This window comes from Cucurbita moschata, unplaced genomic scaffold (genome assembly GCF_002738365.1).
Source record: "Cucurbita moschata cultivar Rifu unplaced genomic scaffold, Cmos_1.0 Cmo_Scf00024, whole genome shotgun sequence".
NCBI lineage: Eukaryota > Viridiplantae > Streptophyta > Magnoliopsida > Cucurbitales > Cucurbitaceae > Cucurbita > Cucurbita moschata.
This window is the reverse complement of record NW_019268540.1, coordinates 965338-989741: the sequence shown is the minus strand read 5'-3', so window position 1 is coordinate 989741 and position 24404 is coordinate 965338. Positions and strand designations below refer to the sequence as shown.

The window sequence follows — 24404 nt, the reverse complement described above, 5'->3', positions numbered from 1 at the left end:
AAAAAAAAAAAAAAAAAAAAAAAAAAAAAAAAAAAAAAAAAAAAAAAAAAAAAAAAAAAGGATCCAGGCCGCATTATTACAAACAGAACAATTTGAGAACCTTTAACAGAGCACTTCAAGAGAAGCCAGCAGAAAGAATTAAGATCCCATAATTTCATAACAGGCCTATCCACAACTAAGAAGATTCTTCTATAGACTCCATGAAGCTTTTTCATATGCATTAATTCCCTCCCAAAAAATATACACTAACCAAAGAGTTCAACTTCCATAGGATATTTAACCTTCCACACAGATCTACAAAATCCAAGTGACCAACCATCTCCATAGTTCATAGATCAAAGGAAAGGTCTTGTAACAAAAATTTGATCCGATTATGTATGAATGTATGCAGGCATATATATGTTATCCTGCGTGCTTGTCAGCAAATACTTTCAAGAACTCAACAGATTTTACTAAAATCCCAACTGTAGGGCAGTTTTTTTTTTTTTAATTTCCAAACAGATCTTGGGAAAATAACCATTCTATCTGCAAAAAAAAAAAGATCCTTTTCCTTGAGTAACAGTAGATGCGATGGTCAAAATTCAGTATCAGATATCTCACAGAGAAAAAAGTGAATCTTGATATTATCTAGAGATGAATGGTTTCATCTCTACAATTCATATGAACATCAAAACACTCCTTCCTAAACTCCACTTCCTGGACAAAATAAAATAGATTTAATATCATATTGAGATAGCAATGGCAATGCATATTAAGAAAAACATCGAATTAAATAGAAGACAAACCTTATAGTATATTGCATCAGCTGCATGAAAAGAAAAGAAAGGAGATAAACATAAGTAACAATGATAGATAATGATAGATAAATAAGTGTGATATTCATATAGTTGCGAATTCTACCCTCCCTGTGTGAAAACAACTATACACTTTACAGTTAACAAAACCACAAGATAGCAAAGGCACTGTGAAGATGCACCACAAGGATGGCCACCCAAAAATAAATAAATAGAAACAAATGATAAATTTGAACTTTTGAGTTTAGTGGTGATTTAGCTTAGTAGGATAAATTGTTACTACTAAAGAATGTAAAAAGTACAAATATATAGTTGATAAATGCCTCTTAAGGGAAGAAATGGGAACAAATGGGTGAAAAAGCAAAAATTGATAGACAAATGGGAAGATGGGAATCGAGGGGTACAAAATCCAATTTGGTCAATAGTTAAGCTTTCTATGCATCATAATGAGTACCAAACCAAAGAAAATCCGAGACATAAATTAATCAAACCATACCAAAAGCAACTAGAATTAAATCTCACATATTAAAAGAGAACATCAAAATATGCTAATGTACCTTAACTTCAGTCCTAAATAAAAAGTTCCATATGTTATGTTAAGTTGGTAGGCTAGTTCATAACCATTAAACCCAAAATCTTAAGCTAATAGGTTAGGGTATATATAATATATGGGATAATATCCTCAATATTATCCCATAAGATGAATTGTATGTGCATAAGGATGAAAAGTGAAAACTATCACCCATCAATGAGTTATCCATTCTTACCGCTTGGTACAGGCTGACCAATCAACCGAGCAACTTGGACCAATTTGTCCTTCACAGCCTATAAGAAGAAAAATGTCAAAGTTACTTGAAAGAAAACTCATGAACTAGAAGGAAAGGCATAATACATTTTACAAGCTAAAAAGGCTGTATCATTTTGAACAAAGTGAAAGCTAGGGAGGGAATATTTGACAAAATTGCCAATGAAATTTCCATAGATAAAAATTACCTCAAACTCTGCATAACCGATTGCTTTGTATGAGAGGCCAAGCTCCGAAAAGACCTGCTTCTGCAAATGCACAAGAAAATAGTGTACATTAAGCCATTACTCAATTGGAGAAGTGGGAAAAAAAAAATGAAGATAGCACTAAAGAACGGACCATATTCATACCTGAGATTCAGGACTTTCAGAAAGAAAACGGTGTCGAAATAGCATAGTTTCCATAGAAAGAAACCATTTTCTCAAGTCCTCCCTGAAATCAAGTCAAAATAATGGTAAACTAAAGCTAAGCCAAAAAAACAAGAGAAGAAGAAAGGAAAAAGCTTACGTTCTGCAGTATACGAGGCGCAGAACAAAGTGAGATATTATATCCTTGTTCACAGCCTCGGATGCCTGTGGATGTTTCATATGGGCCTTCAACAAGTCTCTAACCTGTGCAATGTAAAGAAAAGAAGAAGAAAAAAATTAAAGAAAGGTTTAAGAAACAAAAGGGTCTAAATAGTGAAGAAAATCAAACCACACCAGTTTCTCCATGTCTTCAGATTTCTTTCCTCGAGATAAACCATCAGAAATTCCTTTAAGAACTGCACTCAGACAACGATAAATATCCAGTTCGTAAGGGATCAGAATGCTTCAACTCATAAATATTCACCAATTCGTCCAACTATGAATTTAGATCTTCATACAGTGTGCGGAGAACTGAGCCTCCAAATTCCCGCAATTCAAATCTCTAAGCGACAAAAAGTTTCACACTCCTATCATCTACCCCCTCCCCCAAAAAAAATTATATTGCAAAAAGCTTCATGAAAGAAGAAAAAAATCCCCAATAAATGATTCGTTCCACCATGTAACTTAAAGCCATACTTCTTCGAAATCGCTCCAAATTCTAAAATACAACAAGAACAAGGAAAGGAAAGAGTATAAAATTAGAAAAGAAAACCGAGGAGGGAAAGAGAAAGATCCAACCTCGAAGACGATCTATGGCATAAAGTTCGAATTCTTCAAGCCTGACTTCGAGAGGAGGAGCGGAGCGATAGAGTGGAAGAGTGGTCGAGGAAATGGTCGCGGTGGAAGATTTCCTCTGAGAACGATGGAGTTCCATGGCAGTCTACTGGTCTTGCTACTGGAGCTGAGAATCGGTGGTGTTAAAAACGCGCTAAAGAAAACGAAAACGAAAATGGTTGGTCGGTTTTTTCGAACCGGATCAGACCATTGATTTCGGGTTTGAACAGTAAATAACCGAACCAAGGTCCTGAATAGAAGAAAACCAATTTTCAATCGAACCGATCGGTCGGTTGGCTGTTTGGGAACAACCAGCAAAAAAAAAATTGGATTATCGATTTCTATAATAATAAATTATTGTCTTATCACGTTAATATTGGCTTTAAAATCTCTTTATTATTATTATTTTTTAATTCTTTATTATTATTTTTTAACTTTTGTATGTAATTATTCTCATTTGGTTTGGTTTGATTTTTTAGTTTTTTCAAATGGAGAATCGAACCAAACCAAAACTTTGGTTTTTTCACTTTTCAAACCGAGGTCCAGATTTGCTCAATAACCGAACCAAGTCGGTCGGTTCGGGTTGTTTAGGTTGAGTCGCACTTTTAGCACCCGCGAGGAAATGGCGGGAAACTGATTTATTGGTAGTTGGGCTTGGATGTTTGGGCTCTTATTAGGCTGGAGGCCTCTTTTGGGTTAAATAACGGTCATTTTGTTATTAGTTTTATGTATTTTTTTAAAATAATTTATTTATCTACCGCATTTTAAAAAATAATACTAGGAAAAAAAACCCACTAAAAAACAAAAATTAATTAATTGCAGATATGCTGCTTGTTTTTTTTAAAATAAATTATTTAAACTAAAAAGAAATTATTATCAATTGAACACTCGATATTTGAGTAGATTTTTAATCATTATTATTAATTTCTATCTCACGTCTACACAGATTTACAATTCTTTTACCTATTGATAACAATTATTTCTTCAAATTCTTTTAAAAAATATATATGATTCTGAACAACATTTTCTTTTTCAAAATATTATCAATTATGAAAGTGTTCAATTACAAATTTAGACTTGAACCTCTGAGCTTAAGAGAAAGAGCACACGTCAATCTAATAGCTAACATCGACCGACCGAGGATCAAAATATTAAAGGAAAAGGCAGAAGGATCAAAATCAAAATTCAAAGGGCCAAAGCCAAGAGCCACAACAATAAAAAGGCTTCAGAATCCATCAATAACGTTACTATTTATGACAATTTATTATCGTATGACAAGAAAAAAAAAAGGGTAACCACATTTTGAGACCTAAAACAAAAATTAAGAACTTTATAACAATCATAACTACAAAATTCTGTACCCACCAGAAACTATGCGATATCTTCTTCATCTGGGTTGGGCACTGCTAGAATTAGCTGTATATCAAGTGTCCTCAAGGGTACTACTTACTGGCAGCCGCCGATTGACAGATTGTTCTACAAAAAGAAAGACTCCCTTCAAGATTGAACACTTGGGCGAGACTGCCGGAATACTGCACTCACTGCACTCCTCGTTCTCGTAAGAAATCCAAGTCCCGATAGCCCGGAATTCCCAGCCTCGCTTCTGGTGGAATCCGATGTACTGATCCCATTGGGTATACTGCTTCCATTGGATGTTGTATCGAGTCTGCTGCTCGATTGCGCGTTTGAATCTCTGGTTCCTTCTAACTGCCAAGCATATGAATAATAGTTAGAATTTTGTAGATGATTGTCAAGATGATATGAAACAAGTTTGGAGTATCGGACAACAACCATCAAGCCGGGGTCAGAGACGGTATTTTGGAGGGGTCGTCGATGAACTTGAACCTGAGATTGGATCATAACGTAAGAGTGATTATGTAGGTAATGAAGTTAACGTTGATCATAGCACACCAAACAATTGTTCTTAAATATGCAAATCAAACACTTCAAACTGATTTCATGAGAGAAACATCTAGCCCTATAGTATTCGTTATTTTGGAACAAAAATATAATAAGATGATTTTATTACTGCAAAATATAATCTCTGGAAGGATTAGATTAACTAACCTGGTTAGAAGAAGAATTAAACTCGGAGGGAGACAGCGCCTCTGGTGAAAAACCAATCGGCAACGACCGATTTTGCTGATGACAAGCCGAAAAAAAAAAAGTAAGCCTATCTATCATCTTTCTAATATCATTTGTGTGAAAACATTATCAAACTTACAGATAAATGCTGATATGTTACCTTTGGTGAAGGTGTTGTTGGAGGGGGTTCAAGAGCTTGCCTACTGGAACTAGAAGGAATTGCCTGCAAAATTTGCGGTTATATGAAAAAATAGTGTGTGAATACTAGTATGAATTTGAAGATTTGCATTTCCAGATCTCAATGGTGCAAATGTAAATTTTCAAAACGATCATACAATCCGACCATGATACAAATCATAAAGATCACACGAACGAGCCAATACAGAGTTATTTCAGAAAACAATGAATATCAGACAAGAATATCACATCATTGAAGTTCAACAAGGTGAAGAACAACTGTTGCTTAAACTCATTACATATTTTAGAATGAGAATTCTATATTTGTGCGACAAGAGACGCAAGAAGCTATGAATGAGGGTCCCCTTCCCCCAAATTAGTTATCAAAAAAAAAAAAACAAGGGGTTTGATGCATGCCTGAGTACGTTCCACGGCCCTTTGATTCTCCATGTTCCAAGCATAATTACACAATCTCCTAACACCTTCAGTCGTTTGTTCCTAAAACAGAGAATCAAAAGCCATAACATTCAATTTTAAACACGTGAAACCAGGAGTAAAATGATATAAACATAAACCAAATATTGCAAAGAAACTACATAAAAAAAAGGTTCACCTGCTTTTCTTCAAAACTCCATAGTTTATTTTCCTAGAACACACAAAAAGGTCAATCTTTTAATTCAAAGCTCAGATAAATTACAAAGAAAGAACATTAAAAGAAAGCTAGACGATCCAGAAGGATTTACCAAAGTCTGGACTGCATGATGAACGGATTTAATATCCCTGCCAAAAGTATCCGATTTACCTCGTAGTTCCGAAACCTTTATGGCCAAAAAAAAAACAATTCAATTCAGTTGATAATCTCCAAACCCTTTTATCTTTAGAGAAACAGTAAATTAGCCAGCTATGCACCTGTTCTTGTGTATCGGCAGTGAGATCCAAAGATTCATCCAAACTTTTGTCAATGTTGTCCATTTTTGAAGATAAATTCCGTTTTGTAGCCTAATCACATAGCAGGAGAGGTAAAGAAGTCATTGATTCACCGACAAATACCATAATGTTTATAGTAAAATCTGATCCGCATGGAATGGTTCAGAGCAAAATATTTTAAATGAAATTTCCAAAAAAACTTGCGAGCCCAAAAATAAAGTTCAAAATGCTGTTATGAATAAATAGTACACTCAGACAAAGGACATTACCGTGATGGATGAGTAAACATTTTCAAGCTGTCTAGCAACAGAACTGCAAGCATCAGATAGACTACGCTTTGTAGCAAACATCATATCAGGAAGTTTCCATCCCTGAAAATATACTTGTATTGTGTCTTAAATATGATGAAAGGTTCTAAAGCGGCAAGCAATTGGAAATTGTAACATGGCACGTTCAAATATTGCATACAATCATGGGATCCAGGAAAAGGAAATCGTAGGCTAAAGTATACTACCTCTAAAACATTCCATTCTTCTGTTTTATTGAAAATATTGCCAGAATTGGTGACATAAATATGTTTAAAAAATTAAATATACTGGTTTGAACTTTGGAGATTAGAAGCAATACAGCATGTCATCACTGCATAATTTGCCACAAACGAACTATATAATTACCTTCATCCAAACAAACCCATATCCTACTACAACTACAAGAATGATTACGCCAAATTTCCTACCCCCTGCATACAAAAAACGAAAAGATAAAAGTTAATAATATATTGACGTAAGAAAAAGGGCAAGGAATGTTTAAAGAGGAGAAATATGAAATACAAAAATTACAACACAGTTACTGATAATAATATATATAGATGTGTTGGGACAAAAAGAATAACTTTGAGAACAATGGAAAGAATGAACAACGGCAATGACAAGAAAATGTCATTGTGAATTAAAAGCCACTGATCAAAATTAAGTTAGATGTTCATATAATATTTACATCACAGCCACTATTTAAATATATACAGAAAGCATTCGTTAATTATTAGAATAGGCAACAGCAATTACATAAAGTAAATAACTTGCACAATGAACGTCCTAAAATTTTCTGAAAACGTGTCTTACATATAACTAGAAGCATGGTAAACAAGGGGAAAGTAACAAAATGACCTCATCACGTAAAAATTAAGTTGGTAATTTATTGCCATATTGGAACTAGAATGGGAACATTGTAATAAAATCTAAAACTTCCATTAAACAATCAGAAGGTAGAAAATGCCGTTCATCTCAATATGCAGCAGGATCATTATTTAAATAATAGTAATAAACCCAGAACCTTCCACATGGACAAAAGTATACCAACCCAATTTGGAAATAAGCTTTTCCCCTTCTTTTTCTAAGAAAAGGAAAGTTTCTTTAGGTAAAAGAGGGGAGATAAGGCAACCAAAAAAATTACAAAGATGAATACCAGTTGGCATGGATCGCATAAACCAGCTTATAATCAACTAAAAAAAGTTCCAGGGGATTTTCTAATTTGCAAAGTTGGAATTCAGTAGCTTCTTAGATTTTTTTTTCTTTAAAAAAAAAAAAAAAAAAAAACTTGAAGACAAGTTTGAAAAGAAAACAAAAATCATTTGATGATGAAAAACCAAGAAGATGTCTTCACCAATATCTCGAGTACAAAAGCACAAAAAATATCATCAAGACCTGTCCCGCCTGTAGTCACAATTGTCATCTGACGATTTGATGCTAACATTTGCAGTTCTTGCTGTAAGCTTTTTACCTGTAAATGAACGAAATGCAATTAACTGTCATTCAAGAAATAAAAAGAATTATATGAACATAACATGGTGACAGGAAAATGAAATTGTCATAAAAAATCATATTCGAGTTTGCAAGTAACAATAACACAAAAATTTATTGCATAGGTAGACCGTGGTCATGACTTCTTCCTCACATTTACTCAAAGCAAAACAAAATGAAGTATAATTACCGTCTATTAAAGTTACAAAAAACAAGATTTTCATCCATAAAACTAAATTTAGAATTGAAAACCAATAAGAGTAAACCACTTGAAGTTTTCGTATATCCAGCATAAGAAAACAGTGTAACAATGAAAAAAAGCAACGACAAAAATTCTATTTCTTTTTAATCAAAGTTCGCCAAACAAATTGCAAAAAATAGAAGTCAAAAGTTAGATAATGCACAAGTAGTAAAGCCTTCTACTTTGTGTTCTTGCATCAACAGTACAAAAATATCTTTAGAAATTTAGAACTCGAGAACGTAGAAAGATGAAGGGAGGAAAGGCTACTGAATACAACTAAGAGAATAGACTGGAGATTAGATCTCAAATTTTTATAAAAATGTTAATAATAAGAGAGAGAATGACCAAAATCTTTTCCTCATTGAGAACAATAGCAAGTAGCAATTTTTCAAAACAATTAACATTTAAATTCAATTTGTTCACTATAATCAGTTTAACAAACACACCTGAGCCATTAAAGATTCATTTCGTGGCTTGCTTTTTGGACTGCTGGAATCATCTCGACTGATACGCTTTAGAGCAATCTGTCAACAGAAGACAACAGAAAATTTAATATAATGAAAAATGATGGGAAAGACTGACAATTAGGAAAGATTTCCAATTCCTTCAAGGTTGGAGGTCCAAATCCATACCCCACATTTGTTGCACTAAAAAAAAGGACAACATAATTCTCAAATTCTACCCTAACTGGATTCAACATCTATTTTGATTATAAACAATGACATGTTATTTGATACTGAAAGGGAAGCCAATAACAATGCATGGTTTTGAGCTCTAATCTTTCTTAACATCTGTAAAATTACTGTAGGTCCCAACAGTAGAAAAACAACATATAAATAAAAAAATAAAATGTAAAACCAAAAAAATAAAAATTTCCTAGTGAATTAGAAAGCAGTTGAATCATTAATACAAGCTTCAGCAATTTAATTCATTACTTTAAAAGGCCTATGCAACAATGCATTTTTCAAATCCGAATGAGACCAATGCATAATAAAACAAAAAACCTTCTCTTAAAGGAGAAAAAAAAAATATTGTGAAAATATTTCAACTGATGTACATTTAAACAGAGGGACATTAAGCAATCTCCCAAAACAAAACACAAGGAGATTGCAAAACAGAGCTCTGGTTAGCAGCCAGAGTCTTGAATTCAGTGTTTCAATTAGATACTAATTCTAATTGAATTTCCACATCTAAATCTCAATCTTACGAGTTTCCTCATCCCTAAAACAGATGCCGGCAAGCAAGTAAATCAAATTAAACAGATGCCGGCGACATTTTCTGAGTTAAGACTCTCTTACTCAAGTGTAAAGCACTAGTTCAGATTCTAACATTTTCTGTGGATTCTACACTTTTCCCCTCTATTTTCTCTGTATTAGATGCTCCGCTTTTCCAAGCAAAGAGTAGCCCAGACTCTCAGATTCCAGCATCTATGAAACAGTTTAAAGTTCCCCAAAATCTCAATCATAAAATTTAATTTTCTACCATTCATCGGAAATAGGAAGCGAGTTCTCTAACAGAAAATTACCTTAAAAGCACCTGATACAAAATCGGATACATATGGCAAGCGTCCTTCTTTTGCCAGAACAGAGCCAACAATACCTGAGAGAATAAACCGTACGTTATTTGCACAAATTTTCTTCAGAACTTGGGTTTAGCTGAACTAGTATTGTACACTCTAAGCGTTCTCAAAAAGTAACCGCCAAATGACATAATGCATGGCAAGTACAACATAAATTCAAAACGTCTCTCTATTCTTTTCAGCTTCGGAAACTCAAGCTCGTAATTCCCAGAAACTCAACCGGTCAAACACTTTGGAAATTCTTGGTATACAGACACGAGTGCAACACATAATAGCTTAAACCATAAAATCCGCAAGAAAACGATGCCCAACTTCGACAGAGAGTGCTCCCACTCATGTTAGCGGGGAAAAAAAACTATCGATTCTTTGACGTTGGAAAATTAAACAAACACCGATTCACCAATAATCTACGTCTATGCCGTAAGATACTCGAGCTAACACATAACTTCAACTCTAAGGCCTCCGGCACACAAGAAAACCAATCGCTACAATCAAAACCACACAAATAGACCATATATCAACCAACTACATAACCGGAATTATAATTTTCAATCATTAAACGCCCCTACCCCAAAGCACAAGCAATAATTACAGCAATAGCACATTCAAGAACCAGGAAAAATAAACTACTAAGTTTACAGTGTATGAACCAGCTCCAACGAGAATGGTGATCTTCCCGAAAGGAATCGCCATCGCAGTGGCAACGATGTGTGAGTGAGAGTGGTGCTGCGGTGGTTACTCGACGCAGTGGTGGCCGAGCATCAGAACGTTCTTGAAAATCGAAGCTCAGCAAATGGAGTCGCGGCGGATTGTGGTCGGTGGACAACGAAGAATCGCTGCCGATGCCAAAATTTCACCCAAAGAATGAACGAGCTCTTGCAAGTTGCTACGTAACAACCCTATTCGCCAGGAAGGAAATTTACGAACCCTCTCCAACATAAAATTCTGCTTACTAAGCAAAAAAGGAATTCGCGATTTTTCCCATTTTATTTCCTTTTTTTCTTTTTTTTTTCTAGCCATTTGTATTTCACTATTTTGTCAAAATCTGGTCCTATTTTATCAATAAACTTAGAATTTGTTCCCTATAGTTCAATAATTTGCAAAAAATATATATATATATATATATATATATATTATTATTATTATTAAATAATTAAAATAAAATTTATATATCTATATTTCCCTCTGTCAAAATTCTCTATTTATTTTTTGTCGTAACCAATAATTATTGTTGGAGAATTTTACATTCACAGTTTTTTTTTTTTTTATTATTTCAATCTTCGTGCGAATTTTTATTTATTTATTTTTGCGTGTACGCAAGGTCATGAGTTCGATGCTCGTTGAAAGGTCACAAGTTTTGATCATCATTTGAAGCTCCAATTTTTCTAAAATTTATCTAGCCGATCTTCATTCGAGTCAAAATAAAGTTAGTATTAAAATCAGGGTGAGAAACCTCAAATGGCGATCGAACGGGAAAAATGGGACTTAGACAATCGAGGTGAGAAACCTCAAGTGGAGGTTGAACGAGGAAAAAAGGAGATTACACGCGCTTTTCATAGACACAGTAAGTCTCCCACGCATGTAGCCATGCGCAAGTACACAATCGCCCGAGGGAAGGGAGACACATGACACATGGCAGCCTATGATTCGTGCATTCAACTCCCAGGCGTATGTTTGATCCTTCACGAACATGAAAATGCTTGCAATATCCGACATTGCGAGTCGAGTCGCCTGTTCATGTAAGATCAACATTTTTTAAGAAAATAACTAAACACTAAAATATGGTAAAGATAAAAGAACAAATATATAAGAATATTATTTTATTAGTATTTAAAAAATTTTAAAATACAGAAGATTAAAAAAGAAAACCCAAATAAGTACAAACTAAAAGTATAAAATATATATTCAGTTTTGATATTTATTTAATCCAAGAAAAAGAAAATAATAAATGAGAACGAAAACAATTACATATGATTTAAAAATTAATAAAATAAAATAAAAAGAAAGAAAAAAAAGGGAAAAAACGTGAGGGAGAAAGTTTTTTCAAGCTAACAAAATTAATATTTTAAAGATAATTAAACTAAATTAAATAAAAATAAATAAAAGAAAGAGGAAAACCCTCTCTTTCACCGCGCCACTTCTTCTTTTTCGTCGCGCCGTCGCTTCTTCCGCGCCACTTCTTCTTTCTTCCGCTCGTGCCATCGCAGCCCCCTTCATTGGAGTTCAGCACTGAGTTTCTACTCCCTTGTTCTGACTGGTATTCTCCCTATCACCATCTATGTCTTCATTAGAAACTCTCATGAAAGAATGGAGGAGTTGTTTATCTGTCTGTCTGTTTGTTTTTGTTAATAAAAATTGCCGGATAAATTCGAAAATAAGTTCAGCCTTATGGAAATTTGGGACGTGGTTTGTGCTTGGCTGTTCTGATTCGGACAGAATCAGTTATCCAATTCTCTTTTAAATCGTTGTTTATCGATTGACCGAACAACTTCAACCTTATTCATGTTTGTGTATTTGTAGATTATAGTTGTGAGAATACAATTGATTTTTTTTTTCTTTCATTCTGAAAATTGAAATTGTTTCCCTCAATTAACCAATACAATATCCAATAATACTTCGGATTTATAGAACTAAGAGCATGAATGCAGACGTATATTTTTTTTTATTGGAATACGAATCTATCAGTGTATGAAGCTCAAACCTGATTAAAAACTTGAGTCCAGACATATTTTTCAATTATTCATTAGGAGTAATCAATTAAACGGTAATGAACCAACTGTGTTTTATTAATGTGGATTATTTTTCTTCCGTTAGTTGCAATTGACTGGTTAATTTCAGAAATTAAGACAGAAGGGTACACGATTTAGCACAAAAAAATTCTCCCTTATTCTGCATTTTATACTATAGATATAGATGTCAATAGAATTCATCGGATTATATGTTTAGAGCACCAATTAATAAATTTTCTTAACTGGTACAGTTTTAAGTGTTGTTTGAACTAAGGCTGATTGAAATTTTCTTATATTTTGTAGATGTCAGGAAAAAAGCCTGTCATTAGCCTTTCTTGGGAGCCAAAGCTGCCCACTTCGTCGTCAGGGATCAAAACCAAGGCTTGTGACAAATCTCACAGTCAAGCGGGAAATGGTCTTGTTTGGAAAAACAATTCAGAGCTTGTGGATGGACTGTTTGTTCCCCCAAACAACCCAAAAAAGTTGAATAAGTTATTGAGAAAGCAAGTCAGTGACACGGCTGGGAGGAATTGGTATATGCTCTTTTCATATGAAATTTCAATAGTTTCAGTTTTACCATTGATTCCTGGAGAATCAATGAAGGCACTTTTACTCCTTTCACATGGTTTTAATCTTATTTGAATGTTTATTATTTTTATTTTTAACTTCATTGGTTGTGGTACCTTGCTGTACACCATCAGTTTATTAACATAGTAGTTGAAGTTCTATATTCTAATACTCATACGCTTGTTATTGTAACTAGGTTTGACATGCCAGCACAAACCATGACCCCTGAAATGGAAAAAGATTTGCGCTTGTTGAAGGTGAGGATGTCTTTGATGTATTATCCATACTCTTATTAGTTTTGTATTCCACATAGTTTGGACTGTTATATAGAAACTGGTTACCTTCACCATGGATCGAGAGTTGTAATCATGCTAAAGAGCTCTGCAGTTGTGATATGGGCATGGCGTGTGTGTTCTTATTCTTCTCTGGTTCCAAGATTCAATATTCTTCTAGAACTAGAACACTGCAGATGGGCATGACTTGTGTGTTCTTATTCATCTTTGGTTCCAAGATTCAATATTCTTCTAGAACTAGGACAATGGATATATATGATTGCTATGATGCATGTAATGACTAATTAGAATGTCATGTTTCTACGTATTTTATTTGTTGGGGTCATATAGAGAAATAATAATATGCTTTGATGCACATGAAACATATATTCTAGTACTTGGGGAATTATTTCAATCCCATATTGGCCACCTATCTAGAATTTGATATCCTACGAATTATCTAGACAACCAAATATAGTAGGGTCAAGTGGTTGTCCTTTGAAAGTAGTCAAGTTGCCAAGTTTGCTTGGACACCCATGGATATCACCAAAAAAAAAAAAAACATTTTGATGCCACATGAAACATATATTTTCAATTCGCAATTTACTAGTACTTGACCAAGTTGTTTCAAGTTCATAGGATTTTTCGAGGGCTGGATAGGTCCCCGTGTGACGTTTTCTCTTGTTAGATTCTATGTTTCTCTTTGGGTTCTGGTGATGAAGCTGTTTTGTAATTATCCTTTAGATATTATTTTGCTTGATTGGAGGCCTTTCTTGTAGTTTGCTCCCTTTTATGGGCTTTATTTTTTGTGTGCTCCTGTATTCATTCATTTTTTCTAACCGGAAGCTTAGTTTCTTATTAGAAAAATACTATACTTTCTATACTAAGTTGTTGAAACCCGAAATTGGACGTTAGAGTGTGTTGGGCTAGTTTGAGTAGATAGATTAATTTTTCACCATTGCATCTGTGGTCATGAATCTGTGAAAGAAAAGCATAGTTACGTAGATATTCAACTTATAGGATAATATTTACCAGTGGTTGATTTGAATGGCCCATCTATCTCTATGTGTTTATTATCATCCAATATCTATGAACTCGGAAAATTTCTGTTTGATTGACTTCTGCTGCGTCCTTATTTCTCTTGATGATTATAGCTGAGGAGCGTCATTGATCCCAAGAGACACTACAAGAAGGGTGATTCGAAATCAAAAACACTTCCCAAATATTTCCAGGCAAGCTTTTAGTTTCACGAGAAATCAACTCATTTTATACACGAGCAAAAGTAAAATTTTCTTAGTAAACAATATGTCCAGTGTTAATATTTGCTCTAGACTTATTTTGAGTTTTAAGCATTTACCAGGTAGGAACCGTGGTCGAGTCTTCTTTGGACTTCTTCTCAGGTAGATTAACAAAGAAGGAGAGGAAAGCAACGCTTGCCGACGAACTGCTTTCCGACCAGGCCCTCACTCAGTACAGGTTTGATCTTTATCACATTCTCTTGCTATAGCAAAATTTTCCAGTGAAGGAAAAGAAATGGGGGAATATATGGCTATCCATTTTGAAATCTACTTGTTATCTGTTTTATGATATGGTTGCTTCTTTGAATCACTTGGACGAGGAACATTTGTTTTGATGCAGTTGAGAAGTTAAAATTAGAGTTCTAAAATGTAAAGTGCATTTGAATGCAACATTGGTGGAGCATGTGCTTAATTTAAGAAGCTTTCCAATACAATCTTGATCAGTTCTTCCATTGGTTCACTTCCAGATTTTGAAAATTGCTTCGTCTTTAAGTTGAATGTAATATTTCTTGTGCATTGTTTAGTGTTTTGTTCTGCTTATATCCTTCTGAAAAACCTCTTGCAGAAAACGCAAAGTTCAAGAAATCGAAGAGCAGAATCGACCAGGTGGAAACGACAAGTGGAAAATAAGGGGTCGTCAATCACGAAAACGTGCCAAGGAAAGGAGGAATTAGGTAAGTTGCCTCAAATTTTTCACTAGTAAACCAGATGAGCACCACTAGATCAGATCAAGTTAAGTGATGGGGATTGATCATTGGCTTATTAGGTGAAATCCAGCAAATATTTTATGTATACTCTGTAGACCGAGCTGACTAAGAACTCAAGTTTAAACTATTTTTGGCTATTGAATTGATGATGTGTATTAGGAGTAGAAGTGTTCTTGAGGCTAAGTTATGAAACCTGTAACTGATGAAATGGTGTTTATTTATCACCGAGGAAAACAACGTATTCTTGTTCCACTGGTTTCATATGTCAAATTTAATGGCAACCCACATATGTCATATTCCTAGTCCTACCTATAATTCCTGTCTAGTGAACTATGATACATAATACACGAGTCAGTAACAATAACACGACTCCTTGCTATGATAGGTTAGTTGACACCTCTTTAGTAGCTCCATCACATTACCCTAATATCATAATTTATAATCGGGGAGCGATCTCGTGTCTAAGCCAACTAAGATATATCTCTATAGGTCAGCCATAAAAGACTCATCGTTATTAGAAGTTAGTTGGCAACTCTCTAACAGTCCGATCATAGTAACATGATAATATGAAGAGAACAATTTTATTTTATTTAAAACAAAGTTCAATAAATGTAATTTTTTATATTTTATTTTATTTTTGGAGAAATTTCCATTAATGTAGATGTCTATAGAAGTGGGCGATGGACCAACACCTATGCTTTAATTATTAATTATGGCCAGATAAAATGCATTACCTATGCTTTAATTATTAATTATGGCCAGATAAAATTCATTGCCTATGCTTTAACTATTAATTACGGCTTTATAGTCAAATTGATTAGATCATAATAGTCTAACTTAAACGTAGATCTAAACTATTTATTTTAAATGTTTAATATTATAAATTTCAAATTTTATAAAGGTGAATAAAAATTAAGTTGTAATAATTTTATAATTCAATTATTTAATGATCTTTCAAATTTAGGGCTGGTTACTACATTTTTCAACATTTAAAAACTTAATTTTAGTTTTTATAATTATTATTTTAAAAAAAACTTTAATTCTATAAATACTACCCCCATCTATACCTTTATTATTTTGTTATTTATTTATTTATTTTTAAATGTTTTCAAAATCCAACGAAATTGCTCCATTATAAGATTAAATTTGTTAATTCATTAAACTTACTGACAGTTACTTGTTTTTAAAGTACAACAAATCTGAAAATTATAATAATTTAAATATTAGATGATATTGATGAACAAAGGCTATTTTAGTCATTTTCACTCGTATTATCAGGTTGGGTAAAAATGGATAATATTTTAGACTTATTTTTATTATTTTTTTAATAATTCGACAATTGGATGAAACTATCAAATTTTGACGTAATCATTACCTATTATAATATGTGAGGCTGAGGTCCGTGTCGTTTAGCCATGGGAGAAATGGCGTGGATTTGCGAGGTATATATACCAACCACCGTCGCCGTACTGTTCTTCGCGATATCAACAAGAAAATGATTTTTCACGTTTGTGTGCATCAGCTGATCTCTATCTCAATCGTCTCCGTCGCAAGTGTTTATCTGTAAGACGCAATCTTCGTAAGTCTCCGTTCGTCTTCCTCTTCCTATTGCACCGTGCGTTTTTTTTTTTTTTTTTCTCTCTCTCTTTCGCAATGGATTCTGCTGTCAAGTCGTTTTTGGTGGAATTTAGAGCCTCTGCCAATGGTTTCCTGTCAAAGTACGAGCCGCTGGCTCTCGTTTTTGGTCCTCTTTTCGTCATACTCTTGGCTCGGTTGCTTCAGTCATTTCTGGATCTTGTTTATGAAAGAGGACTTAAAGCCACCGTCTTATCGTTCTTCATGGCTACGATTAAGTATGACTTTCTCTGCTGAAGTTGTATGGTGTTGTGTTAATTTGATTTTGTTAGAAATGTGGTGATGTTCTTGGTTGTTTGATTGTGTCTGTGGAAACAGGTTAATTCCAGTGGTGAAACGTCGGATTGATTCTGAGAAGCAGAAGGTTAGTTTTCGTGTTTATGGATTTGTTTTTGATTGTTATGCGTTCTTTAAACGATATGCAGTTACATTTATGAGTTGCTTTTATGTTATAGTATCCATGTCGATTTTTTTTTGGAATTGCATCCATTTCGATTTAACAGAATGAGATTATATTCTATACTGTATTCGTTGTATTTAAATGAGTAACATTAATGATATGGTATGTGTCGAGAATTTATTGTTAGGGCTGCTGGATCAGTACAGAGCCTTAAATTCTTATTTCTTGGTAGCGATTTTAGTTGGTCAAACTTTGACCCTGAGCGTTGATTCTTCTTTCTTTTTTTCTGTGGAAAATTTGGTACTGCGTTTCCTTCATTTCGGTATCCGTCTTCGATTTAGATGGTCACCTCGGAAAAACTGGCAATTAAGAACTCGTCGAATTTCTCAGAGTAGGAAATATCAGCACCATGTTTTTCCTGGTTTCTCATCATGTACATAAATGGAGACATCCCGATATCTTTTGAAGGAGAAAATAAGAAACTTCAGACCTAATTGAAATTTTTTGAATTTTTTAACTGATTACGTACTTGCTTCTATTTTTATTGGATTTTAACTATATTGATTGTGGAACTTGGAAACTTTGTATTGAATAAATGAAAAGAAATTAGTGCTAAAGAATACGAACTTGAAGAGAGTGAAAAAAAAAAAACATAAAAGAGATATCAAGAGTACATATAATTACACTAAAAGAGAGAAAACTGAAAATATCAAACTTTGAGGCAATCTTGAGATCTGAACTAAACTTGGAACTTTGAATAACCAACCAACTGAGAGAAAGGGAAACTGAAAGATTCGATGAAGAAACTTGCAAAGAAAGAACCCCTAAGGCCAACACAAAAGAAAGCCCGCTGAAATAACACAAAAATACACCAATGTTCTTCAACAAAAACCTGCTTGAAAACACTTGAGAGCCTCTGAGAACAAAAGCAACCAAAGACAAGAAAACAGCAATCACTGTGGACCTCATGGTATTGTACAGTCTAGTCATGCAATAGATTAAGTCTTTGATGTCTCTGTCCCTTGGTGCTTTAGTCAATATCTTTATTGAAGTTATTCAGGAGATGCTTTTACATTTGGATTATGCCTATAGATTGACGGATGGAGTGCCGGTCAAAATTAGTACAACCAAACACTGGCCATGTTGGTTTCATGAGTTCAGATACCTGAGTAGGCTGTACCCACTTCACAGAACTCGTCTTCCTCACTATGCTCTATTTCCACTTTAGGCTAACGAGAAAAGCTACCATCTTTGCTGACTCCGCTTTCTTCTCTTGTAGCTAAATAGTACGTGGTTTTTTTGTGACTTTGGTGATGATGTTTTGTTGAATAAACAGGTTGTGGATAAACTACAATCCAGCGGTCAATCTAAAAGAGAAAGTTGGAGGACTGAGTTGCCAAGGGCAGGCCTGGGATCTGAAGTCATTGTGAAAATGAAAAATGAGAAACAAAATGATGTGGTTTGGCAAGGCAAATGCTCGGGTACAGTGTATGTTTTGAAAATGTTTGCATAGGCACATTTACCCATTCAGTTATACTTGCATTAGAATGTAATAACACTGAAGTTGATTTTTTTTTTCCTTGCATTAGAATGAAATTGTCTCTTATCAAAAAAAAAAAAAAAAAATTGGCCACAATGCTTATGAGTATTATTCATTTCTGAGCAGCTACATTGGAGGAACGGAATCTGAAGGTCATTTTTCTCTCATAAACGAGGCATGCTCAATGTTAGTAAGTTATAGCTGATAGATTACTTTTATGTTTCATTCAAAGTCTCTACTGAAGTGCTGAAATCACTTAACTATCACGTAACTGGTGCAATTTCTATTTAAGTGGAGTTTGGACTATCGTGTTCTTATTCTACTTTATTGGAGAGCCTCCATATCGGCAACTAATAAAACTCCCAGAGGAACGTAACCTGTTTCATAGATCTTTAACAATTCGCCTTGTGCTTTCTGGGTAACTTTTTCAGGTTTGCACATACAAATCCTTTGCATTTGGATGTATTTCAAAGTGTCGTGCGGTTTGAAGCTGAAGTGGTGGCCATGACTGCTGCTCTTCTTGGCAGTAAAGTGGAGGCTTCTGGAGGGCAAATCTGCGGAAACATGACGTCGGGAGGAACTGAAAGCATTCTATTGGCTGTGAAATCAACTCGTGACTATATGAAATCCAAGAAGGGAATTACAAAACCTGAAATGTATACGCCGTGTTTTCATGCATGTTCTGTTCTATATGTTTCTTGTTGACCCTTAATTTAATTTAGTTTTTCCTCAATGTTCAGGATCATACCCGAGTCAGCACATTCTGCATATGATAAGGCTGCTCAATATTTTAATATCAAGTTGTGGCGTGTCCCTGTAGACAAGGAATTCAAAGCTGATGTCAAAGCTATTAGAAAATTTATCAACAGGAACACTATCTTGGTATCCATATACTTTTATTCTCTTCTTATACTTGTATTTACATAAACTCTCTTTCTCTATCATCTTTTTCGCATTTTTATCCACAATTTTGTTTATGCTGCCCCATTTTTGTTGAATTTTTTTTTTCTTTCAAATTCCATTATCAAGAACTAAGAAGTATGATACTGTTGCTTTTGCTTATTCAGAAAAGCTGCTTCACCCTATTATAGTATTTGTATTTGTATGTTACCTGCTCATTTGTGTCTTTTCCCTTGTGCTCTTCATATTGCAGATTGTTGGATCTGCACCTGGTTTTCCCCATGGAATCATTGATCCGATTGTTGTATGTTCATTTTCTCTTGTATCTTTTAGTTGTTTTCTATATGCCGGGACAAAGACCATCAATCGTAACTTAAATGGCATTTCTCAAGTAATTTCTGATCAGGAGGATCTTGTAATATAATTGCAGGAACTTGGGAAATTAGCTTCTAGCTATGGTATTTGTCTTCATGTTGACTTTTGTCTTGGCGGGTTTGTGTTACCGTTTGCGCGTAAGCTTGGGTAAGGCTGTTTGGGCTTTCTCTGAACAAAAAATTTACCACTATTAACATTCTTAATGTAACACATCAATACTCTAACAGGAATGCTTTTGCAAAACATTTGTAAATTATGAAATGATTTTTCACTAACCTCTTTCTCTATGATATCCTATGAAAGAATATAACAATATATTTCTCCTTCCCCCTCATATGTGTGGGATTATATTTTCTAGTTCAGCACACCAAACTTGCAGTGATTAGTTATCAAGTGGAAATTACATTTAGCGACGAGTGTTGCAATTATTATTCATTATCGGTGTTTCTCTGGCTATCTGTGATATGAAATTGTCTTATTACTCCTGTCAGGTACCCAATTCCACCTTGTGATTTTTCAGTTAAAGGAGTGACATCAATATCTGCGGATGTACATAAATATGGATTAGCCCCCAAAGGAACAAGTATAGTGTTGTACAGAAATCATGAGATTAGAAAGGTAGTTTCTTTCACCAAATCACTTAAATTTTATTTGATTAGCCCCAAACTAACCTCCCAATGGCCTCCTAGATCTTGTCTGCTGAAGTGTTTGATTGCTTAATGCTTATATGATAATCTTTTTTTCTTTCTTATAGTAAATGTATTATGTAAACTAGAGGATGTTTCCAGATGCTTTGAAGTTAAATAGCTAAGAACTAGATATTAGAACAAACGACTCTCAAAACGTTAAAAGGTTAATGGATGTAATCGAGCTGCATTCTGAATCCCTATCTTTTCTATCATTGAAAATATATTTTATGTTATTTCTGATTTCATTTGGCTTTATGGTTGTTGATCGGTTGGTGTTCTGCCTGTTCCTGCTTTGCTTGATTTCGACAGCATCAATTCGTTGCTGGTAAGTCTACTTATCCTTGTTACTGGAAAGTTGGATTTTTTCATGCCTCGAGTTTAAATCAAGCTATTAATCATTACTAATAGCTATTGAGCTCCATGATTGTCATCAATGTTTAGTTTTATTTTGGGATGTATTTACGAAATTGTGAGAAATAAAATATGTTTTCTTTGTCACGTTTCATTAGTGGAAACCTTCATGGAGACTTTTAAAGACTTAGGCTAATGCAATTGTTTACTTATCCCTTGTATGGAGCACAGTCCTTGTACTGAAAAAAATGCTCTCATTCTTATTTTTGTTGTGGTCTTGAATTCAAGGAAATGACATTTCCCTTTTCAATTATTGTCTTTTGTAGTAAGTGAATGGTCTGGTGGGCTATACGTCTCTCCAACAATAGCTGGAAGCAGACCTGGTGGTTTGATTGCTGGGGCTTGGGCAGCAATGATGTCTTTGGGAGAAGAAGGTATCTAAGACATGAATGTAACGAGTACTCATTGTTATCCTCATATTTTGTTAAGTACTTGGCTTTGTGCTCTTTGTGATTCGATTTCTTTCCATAGGATATTTGCAGAACACAAAAGAGATCATGGAAGTGTCAAAGAAGATACATAAAGGGTATCATATTCATCTGTTTAGCCTGGAAGGATTGCAAGGTGTTTTTCTCTTTCAAAAACCTTACTTTTTGTGCAGGGTAAACGAAATTCCTGAGTTATTTGTCGTCGGAAAGCCAGACATGACAATTGTAGCATTTGGGTCTACTGTTATTGACATTTTTGAAGTCAATGACATTATGTCATCGAAAGGCTGGCATTTGAATGCTTTGCAAAGACCTAGCAGGTGAGCTTTCTCATTCAGCTTTTATTTATACATATATAAGAAACCAAGAACGAGGTTCCAATCCAATAAAATAAGACCTTACAAATAATTACAAAATAACTTCTTCGCCCAAAGAGAAATTTTGGAGTCTAGATGAGGGACCAAATGTCGCAAGGGCCCTCTCAACACCCTAAAGATTCTTTTGTTTCTCTCTCCCACAAAAACCTCCCTTCTCCAATCGTATCAAGGTTGCCGTACTGGAAGGTGCGGTTGGATCACCTCCTTTTCAGGAAGAGCTAATAGTTGTTGGGTATTTTAGTTTGACATTGCTTCACACCCAAAAAGAAGCGACTATGTCTGAGTTAAACTTAAAGATGGAAGTCTTCTTTCGTTTCTCGACGGAATAAGGAGGGGGCATAAAGGATATAATATTTGAAAGAATTTAACCAACCAGAACTCAATTAGTCGTTAAGCCCGGATTTTCCTTGTCCCCCCTTAAGCTGTACATATGTTTTAGGTATGAAACTCGAAATCCTTGAGTGGTTAAAAGAAAGTTTGATGGCTTTGATTCATTGAAACAAAATTTTAAAGTTCACTCCAAAATTTTAATGTTCTCAAAGACTAATCATCTCTCATATTGATTCAGCATTCATATCTGTGTGACGCTTCAACATGTATCGATAGTCGACAACTTTCTCCAGGATTTGCAAGAATCTGTCAACACTGTAAGCTTATTTCTGCAAGAATGTTCTTAGTCCATCAGAGCCAATTTTACTAATATGCATATTTTCTGGTTGTGACTTATGGGCTTATGTATATGTAATTATATATTTCAGGTCAAACAAAATCCAGGGCCTATTACTGGAGGATTAGCACCAATATATGGTGCTGCAGAGCGAATGCCAGACAGAGACATGGTTCAGGATTTGCTCATAAGCTACATGGATGGTACATGCTAGCAGGCAGTGTGCAGGCCTCATTTGCTCGCACTGGTTTGTTAAAATATAAAATTTGATTTTATACTGTCTCATTCACAAAGAATCAAATTAAAATTATGAAAATAATAAGCTATATTCTTCACGGTTTACCACATGATAATGTTTGTTGTTGCTGTTAAGTGTAATGTGTTGAATTATTGTCATATTTTTATTGTCTTATAAACATTTATTTGAAACCTTCATATGTATGCTCAAATTTGAGAGAGAGACTTGGAAGGATCTCTTGCTCTCAACTTTATATATATTTTGTTTTAACCTTATAAAGCTCAAATGGGTGGGTGGATAAGACACTCGTTATCACTTTCGATAGTCGATTCTCGATTTTTTTGAAGTAGTTTGCATATATCTCGACTAATCTATTGGGACCTAATCTTACTGTAATTTGTTGCAAAGGTAACTTATAGAATATAAAAGTCTTTGGATAGATGGTCACTGTGCCGTGAATTCATTCGTTAAGTCCTTTATTATTTACCTAACTTTCATTGATAATAATTCAAGATATCAAAATTCATGGTGATTTTTGTGTACGGGTGAATTTGAAAATATAATGACAGGTAAGTTATGCAATTATGGTGATATCCAATTATGGAACTTTTTAAGGTTAGTATTTTAAAATCAGTTTTTATTGATTTTAATTAAATTTAGTTAAACAATAATAATTTTTTTTTTACAAGAAAAGTCATTCCATTCTTTCAAATCTTATAAATTTAAGATCTATTAAAAAATTGTAAAAGGTAATAATTAATTCAATAATTTTAAAAAATTCAAAATTTAATATTTCCGTACACTTAAAAAAATTATTAAATAATAATAATAATAATAATAATAATAAATAAATATATATATATATATATATATGCACTCGGATCCCCATCTTCAAAATATCTTCAAAATAACGATCTTAGAAATGTTTTGCTGTCACTGTTACTGTAGTAATGTGGCGAAACTATTCAATCGATCGATGGTTGAGCCAAGAAGCGAACAGGAAGAATCATATGGTATCCAGAAAAATCGTTTGCTCGGAAGACGATAACTGGTGGTCATGGACTGAATAGCCTGTTCATTCATCTCACTAGACAACCTGCAAGACTCGAATGCAGTAATGCCGAAGTTTGGCCGCCGTCTGTTAGAAGGTTCTTTTATTTTCAGTCCATGGTTTGATTCCTGCAAAAGAAGAGCAAGGAAATCACGCCTGTACTTGATTCTAGTTTTTCATAATGCTGATCGATATGGTTTTTTGTTTTTTTTTTTCTACTACTGACTTTCTTTCTAGGCACCGGCAGTTTTCTGATTACAGTTCATCTCTAAAGCGTATTCACCTTTGAAGCTAGGTTTGGTAACCAAGACTGAATATCCTTTTTTGGTTTCTGAAGTTTTGTTTATGTTCTAGATGTTTTAGACATTCTATTTTAACAAACTGATACGTTTGATTATGTTCTGTGAGATTTTGGAACTGTGTTACAGAGATAGTGAGATTGTTGGTGTATTCTCGCTTGGTTGCAAATCCTCCTGGATACCTTTGTTGACTTAGGAATTAGAATTGCAAAATGAACTGATTTAATTGTTGC

At 34.1% G+C, this 24404-nt stretch overlaps 4 protein-coding genes across 6 annotated transcripts in view; 2 read left to right on the top strand and 2 right to left on the bottom strand.

Moving 5' to 3' along the window:
• LOC111460608 (probable DNA primase large subunit) overlaps positions 1-2906 on the bottom strand; it is an 8958-nt gene extending 6052 nt beyond the window's left edge. For both annotated transcript variants that reach the window (XM_023103807.1, XM_023103806.1), the window contains exons 1-7: positions 2745-2906; positions 2301-2362; positions 2107-2210; positions 1950-2031; positions 1788-1847; positions 1562-1619; positions 786-805 (exon numbers count right to left, since the gene is read on the bottom strand). In XM_023103807.1, coding sequence (XP_022959575.1) covers positions 786-805; positions 1562-1619; positions 1788-1847; positions 1950-2031; positions 2107-2210; positions 2301-2362; positions 2745-2880 — 522 coding nt within the window. In that variant the 5' untranslated portion in view covers positions 2881-2906. The remainder of the gene's footprint in view (positions 1-785; positions 806-1561; positions 1620-1787; positions 1848-1949; positions 2032-2106; positions 2211-2300; positions 2363-2744) is intronic.
• A 1062-nt stretch (positions 2907-3968) lies between these two features.
• Positions 3969-10553, bottom strand: LOC111461218. Of its 2 annotated transcripts, none has more exons than XM_023104736.1 (14): positions 10228-10553; positions 9535-9608; positions 8456-8533; positions 7673-7748; positions 6644-6708; positions 6239-6340; positions 5952-6041; positions 5786-5860; positions 5656-5688; positions 5460-5540; positions 5026-5088; positions 4848-4922; positions 4572-4625; positions 3969-4487 (listed from the first exon to the last, which is right to left on the bottom strand). In XM_023104736.1, exons 3-14 carry the CDS (start codon positions 8462-8464, stop codon positions 4278-4280), a joined length of 933 nt encoding a protein of 310 aa, XP_022960504.1. In that variant the 5' UTR covers positions 8465-8533; positions 9535-9608; positions 10228-10553; the 3' UTR covers positions 3969-4277. The 2 variants fall into 2 exon arrangements, with proteins under 2 accessions (XP_022960504.1, XP_022960503.1); XM_023104735.1 differs by having other exon boundaries at positions 10239-10553.
• Positions 10554-11697: 1144 nt separating this feature from the next.
• LOC111460917 (rRNA-processing protein fcf2-like) lies at positions 11698-15413 on the top strand. Its single transcript, XM_023104281.1, has 6 exons — positions 11698-11845; positions 12621-12850; positions 13081-13141; positions 14311-14388; positions 14517-14632; positions 15020-15413. Exons 2-6 carry the CDS (start codon positions 12621-12623, stop codon positions 15126-15128), a joined length of 594 nt encoding a protein of 197 aa, XP_022960049.1. The 5' UTR covers positions 11698-11845; the 3' UTR covers positions 15129-15413.
• Positions 15414-16583: 1170 nt separating this feature from the next.
• On the top strand, positions 16584-23057 carry LOC111460916 (sphingosine-1-phosphate lyase). Its single transcript, XM_023104280.1, has 15 exons — positions 16584-17014; positions 17115-17160; positions 18533-18684; positions 18863-18922; positions 19168-19392; positions 19477-19618; positions 19890-19940; positions 20067-20158; positions 20503-20629; positions 21010-21025; positions 21378-21485; positions 21583-21637; positions 21713-21859; positions 22485-22563; positions 22675-23057. The coding sequence occupies exons 1-15, from the start codon at positions 16815-16817 to the stop codon at positions 22795-22797; spliced, it is 1623 nt and encodes a 540-aa protein (XP_022960048.1). The 5' UTR covers positions 16584-16814; the 3' UTR covers positions 22798-23057.
• Positions 23058-24404: the final 1347 nt, after the last annotated feature.

Coding starts and splice junctions, on each gene's coding strand:
- LOC111461218 (XM_023104735.1), bottom strand. CDS start 10,281: ATGGCGATTCCTTTCGGGAAGATCACCATTCTCGTTGGAGCTG. Junction 7,749..8,455: donor ATGAATCTTTAATGGCTCAG/GTGTGTTTGTTA, acceptor GTTCATTTACAG/GTAAAAAGCTTACAGCAAGA. Junction 6,709..7,672: donor TGTGACTACAGGCGGGACAG/GTCTTGATGATA, acceptor TTTTGTATGCAG/GGGGTAGGAAATTTGGCGTA.
- LOC111460917 (XM_023104281.1), top strand. CDS start 12,621: ATGTCAGGAAAAAAGCCTGTCATTAGCCTTTCTTGGGAGCCAAAGCTG. Junction 13,142..14,310: donor AAGATTTGCGCTTGTTGAAG/GTGAGGATGTCT, acceptor TGATGATTATAG/CTGAGGAGCGTCATTGATCC. Junction 14,389..14,516: donor CACTTCCCAAATATTTCCAG/GCAAGCTTTTAG, acceptor AGCATTTACCAG/GTAGGAACCGTGGTCGAGTC.
- LOC111460916 (XM_023104280.1), top strand. CDS start 16,815: ATGGATTCTGCTGTCAAGTCGTTTTTGGTGGAATTTAGAGCCTCTGCC. Junction 19,619..19,889: donor TCAACAGGAACACTATCTTG/GTATCCATATAC, acceptor TTCATATTGCAG/ATTGTTGGATCTGCACCTGG. Junction 21,486..21,582: donor GATGTCTTTGGGAGAAGAAG/GTATCTAAGACA, acceptor TTCTTTCCATAG/GATATTTGCAGAACACAAAA.